The following is a 5,174-nucleotide window of genomic DNA, read 5'->3' on the forward strand; positions in this document are numbered from 1 at the left end:
CAACGCCTGGCTATTTTTTGGTTGCAGCCATCATTGTTGTTTGGCGGGCCCGGGCTGGGGATTCGAACCCACCACCTTAGCTGTATGTGGCTGGCGCCTTAGCCGCTTGAGCCACAGGCGCTGAGCCGCCAGAGTATATTTTAAAGAGAAAATACATGTAACATTTTTAAAACTTGACAACAACACTTAAACACTTCCCTAATTACAAAAAGTTATAGGCAAGACCATCCACACTTAACAAGTCTGCTGGGATAAGACACATGATGTAAGAACTCCCATGTGTTGGACACTGAAGATCAGAAGGCCCAAGAAAATATGAAGCAAGTATTTTTCGCCTCTTCATATGGTGATTCTCTGAAAAGTATTTGGCTTATGAGAAGGCAGATGCAGTTTCACTTTCCACCTTATTTTGCCTCTGTTTAGTGATTATGTCATATTTATAAACTGCCCCCTCTCACACAATTAAACAAGGAAACCGAAGTCTGCTATCTAAAAAGAGATTTATAGCTGCTTAACCCGGATTCCTAAGAACTCCCAAGCTGTCCATACCCTCCTTATTCCATATGGAGACGAACATGCATCCCTTCATATTAAGGGATGTATCTTAGATTTATAAAGATTAAAGCCTCACGAGGCTATGCCCGAGAGGTGAGGCCGACACAGTGACTTTGGTATTGTACATTTTGTTCAGCCCTTTCTCACTTGTAACTGTGAGACCACGCAAACTACTTAACTTCCCTGTGCTTCCACTTCCCCACCCATAAAATGGGAACAGCAGTACACCACCTCCCAGGGCTCCTGCTAGGGATGACTTTTATAACCAGGAAAGAACGCAGCTGCCCCCAAACAGCAGGGTGTCCTCTCACCTATGATGTGGCTGCGCATGCACGGTTAAGATTTGAAAAATAAATCTCCAGTCCAAACTGCAGTAACTAATGCCCTTTAAAGAGCAAATCTGGACAGCAGCACACAGGGAGAATGCCATGTGCTGACCAAGATCAGAGCAATGCGCCTGCGAGCCGAGGACACCCAGGCCTGCTGAGCGCCACCTGCCCTGGAGCCTTCTGGGGAGGCCGCCCTGGTGACAGCAGTTTGGACTTCTGGCCTCCTGAACTGTGAAAGCATAAATTTCTATTGTTTCAAGCAATTTAGTTTATGGTGCTTTGTTGGGTTGGTCTGAGCAAATTAATATAAGGATCAATAAAACTTCTTAGAATGCTATACTGTAGCGCTCACATACTCAAACTGGCTTGACCTCGTATCATCTTTATGACCAACCTAAGGAGGATGCAGTTCTTACGGATGGGCTCTGGCTATTTCTGAATCCTTGGTCTTGGCCGTGGCAAGAAACAAAGGAGAGGTGACTCGTGAGCAGGACTGAGGAGGTGCAGTGATCAGCCAGGCAGGGTATGTGTTTGGTGCAGTCAGGGAGAAATGCTTGGGGAAGGTCTAGGTGCGAACGAGGAACGGCCTCTGTGGAAGCCTGTTCCATTCCACAGTGCGGCAGGAGGGAGGACAGGACCGTCTGGGCCCACACAGTGCAGGATGCCAGCCTGCAACCCAGGTCCAAGCATCTGAGCACTTAAAAAAGAGCCTTTACAGGATAGTTACTGGTATTTTGGAAGGAATGCAGCTGGCAAACGATTATTTAAGCAAACTTAACGCATTTCAAAAATGATTTGATCCACATTAAATTCAGACATAATTTTCAAACATACATCTGCTACCAAAAAAACAACAAAGAGAAAGTGTGGCTTGGACTGGCACTTCGGGCAGACTACCTAAAACAGATGTGACTTAAACCATGACTTTCCCCAAAGCCAGAGTTCATGGTGACTTACTTCTCTGACGTGATGACAGGCATGTTTGTCTTCATATCTGTAACAACAAACAAGTTCTATTAGTTTCAGGTAATTTTCTTAAAGGGAAAAAAAACCACTAAAAACCTATGAGCAACAAAGAGAATTCAAGATTCATAAAATCATACACCAGGAAGGTTAACACTGTTCAGTCGGTGATGGCAAAGACACCCTTTGTATTGCATCCTTCCCGCACCCTCATCTCTGGCAGCTGCTGCTGTCACTCACTCTTGCTGGGCTTGCAGGACCTGGAAATCCCCAGCTCAGCGCTCCAGCTAAGCAGTGAAGACAGATGAGAGGAAACCTCTCCCCAGGTCTGAGCTCTCACGCCTGTGCTCAGATGAGAACGCACCCTAGAGGTGCGTGATCTACCTCTTGACTGAAAGCTCCTCATGTGTGTAAAGAAAAGCTTGGGAAAGTAAACGTGAGAGCAGGGCCAGTTTGGGTATGGATCTGTCTAGCAGTAAAGAAGGAAAAGCCTCTTCCTCTGACTCCACGGTGCAGCGTGAAGAGGAGTTCTGGGCTCTGGCTCCAGCTTTGAAATGTGTAACAGGTTACCTAATGGTCTGGGTTTTCCTCTGGGTCCTCTCTGATTCTGCCATCAGGCAAGTCTCTCTCCTTTCCCAAACTCAGCCTCCTCTGCCTGCTATAAAGGTGTGGAATAAATGATGCTCATCTTGAACACCCTAGGAAAACGAGCACACCCATCCCAGATCAGCACACCTGTCCAGAAAAACTGCAGACGAGTGAGCACTCTCGCTGCTGTTCACAACCCATGGATTTCCTCGGGAGGCTGAGGCAAGAGACTTGCTGGAGCCCAAGAATTTGAAGTTGCTGTGAGCTAAGACACCGCGGCACTCAACCCCAGGGCGACTAAGTGAAACTGTCTCAAAATGAAACAACAACAACAAAAAAACAACCCATGGATTTCAGGGTGGTTTATTAAGCAGCATTATTGTGACAAAAGATAACTGACACAAAGTCTATCCCATCAGGACTGAACAGTCAAATCTGGGTTTGCTTGTTTTGTTTTTCAAATCACTGTTGTAAATTACTCAAAATAATTTCTCCCTATTTGATTATATGACCAACTTGATAGACACATTGTTTCATTTCTATTTTAAAAATTACATTTTGGCTCGGCACCTGTGGCTCAAGTGGCTAAGGCGCCAGCCACATACACCTAAGGTGGCGGGTTCAAATCCCCAGCCCAGGCCCGCCAAACAACAATGATGGCTGCAACCAAAAAATGGCCAGGCGTTGTGGCGGGCGCCTGTAGTCCCAGCTACTTGGGAGGCAGAGGCAGGAGACTCGCTTGAGCCCAGGAGTTGGAGGTTGCTGTGAGCGTGATGCCATGGCACTCTACCCAGGGGGATAGCTTGGGGCTCCGTCTCAAAAAAAAAAAAAAAAATTACATTTTAAAATTTCACTTGTTTTATAATTATGTAATATACCTACAAGGTTTCAAAGGCAAATCTATAAAATCTCACGTCTCTTCATCCTGTTTTATCCCTTCCCATTGGCATTAAAAAAAAATTATGGTTTATCCTTCCATTTAAAAATGTAAGAAAATATACATGTGTTTGTGTTTCCTTCTCTTTCAGGAAACTACAGCACACCGTGTACTTTCCTTTACCTGTTCTCTTCACTTCACAATATGCCCCAGAGATCCCTGTTCCTACCTCAGCTGCACAGTACATTATATAAATGCACTACGGTTATTCAAATGGTCCTCTCCGGGTGGACATTTGGGTTGCTCTGAGTCTTTGAATATTACAAACAGGGTTGTAATGAATAGCCTTCTGCTACTTCTTTTCATATTTTTGCCAGTCCATCATTAAGACAAATTCCTACAAATGGGATTTCTGGGTTAAAACTAAATATGTGTACTGGGAAAACTGGATATCCATGGGCAAAACAATTAATCTGAATCCTTACTTTATGCCTTCTATAAAAATGAACTCAAAATGGACCAAGAACCTAAACTTAAAAGTGAAAACTATAAAAATCTTAGGGAAAAAAAAAAAAAGAAAAAAATCTGCATGATTTAGATTTGGCAATGGTTTCTTAAGACAGCCAGAGCGTAGGAAATGAAAGAAAAAATAGATAAATTTTACTTCATTAAAACGAAAAACTTCCACTACTTCACACATATTAGGATGACTATTAAAAAAAAAAAAAAGTAGCATAGGCAAGGATGTGGCCAAACTGGAACCCGTGGAGTATTAATGACAGGAACGTAAAATGGTCCAACCAATCTGGAAGATGGTTTGGTGGTTTCTTAAAAACTTAGACACAACTGGGAGGCTTGAGGAGGGTGGATTGCTGGAGTTCAGGAGTTTAAGACCAGCCTGAGCAAGAGCGAGACCCCAACTCTAAAACGTAGCTGGGCATTGTGGAGGGCATCTGTTATCCCAGCTACTTGGGAAGCTGAGGCAAGAGAATCACTTGAGCCCAAGAGTTTGAGGCTGTTGTGAGCTGTGATACCACAGCACTCTATCAAGGGAGACAAAGTGAGACTCTGTCTCAAAAAAAAAAAAGGAAACAAAAAGTTATTACCATATGAATTACCATATGATCCAATAATTCCACCCTTGGGTATATAACTAAAAAAAAACTGAAAACAGAGATTCAAATAGATACTTATATGCCAATGTTCACAATCGCATTTATTCATAACAATCAAAATGTAGAAACAACCTAAGTGTCCATCGGAGGTGAACAGATATACAAAATGTGCTACAAGATATCATCAGCCATAAAGAGCCACGTAGTTCTGATAGGGATGAATCCTGAAAACACAGCAAGTTTTAAGAAAGCTACATACACAAGGACAAATGTTGTTATGATTCTACCTATGTATGAAATATCTAGAATAGGTAAATTCATAGACAGAAAATATAAAGGTTACCAAGGACTGACAGGAGAGGGGAATGAAAGATAAAGAAAGTAAATACATATGTAATTTATCTTGGAGAACATTTAGGGCAGTGGTTCTCAACCTGTGGGTCGCGACCCCTTTGTAACAATGAAAATACGTCCTGCATATCAGATATTTACATTAGGATTCATAACAGTAGCAAAATTACAGTTATGAAGTAGCGACAAAATAATTTTATGGTTGGGGGTCCCCACAACATGAGGAACTGTATTAAAGGGTCGTGGCATTAGGAAGGTTGAGAACCACTGATTTAGGGGACTGAACAAAAAGCATGTGCCTTTTTTTTTTTTTTTGAGACAGAGCCTCAAGCTGTCCCCCTGTGTAGAGTGCTGTGGCATCACAGCTCATAGCAACCTCCAATTCCTGGGCTCAAG

The 5,174-nt window shown here is 43.0% G+C and overlaps 1 protein-coding gene across 2 annotated transcripts in view; it reads right to left on the bottom strand.

Moving 5' to 3' along the window:
- TSEN2 (tRNA splicing endonuclease subunit 2) overlaps window positions 1–5,174 on the bottom strand; it is a 42,829-nt gene that overhangs the window by 28,401 nt on the left and 9,254 nt on the right. For both annotated transcript variants that reach the window (XM_003796240.2, XM_023516982.1), the window contains exon 4: window positions 1,842–1,878. In XM_003796240.2, the coding sequence (XP_003796288.1) occupies window positions 1,842–1,878 (37 nt within the window). The remainder of the gene's footprint in view (window positions 1–1,841; window positions 1,879–5,174) is intronic.

The sequence above is a fragment of the Otolemur garnettii genome, unplaced genomic scaffold (assembly GCF_000181295.1).
Source record: "Otolemur garnettii isolate 467f Iridium unplaced genomic scaffold, OtoGar3 scaffold00101, whole genome shotgun sequence".
Classification (NCBI taxonomy): Eukaryota; Metazoa; Chordata; class Mammalia; order Primates; family Galagidae; genus Otolemur; species Otolemur garnettii.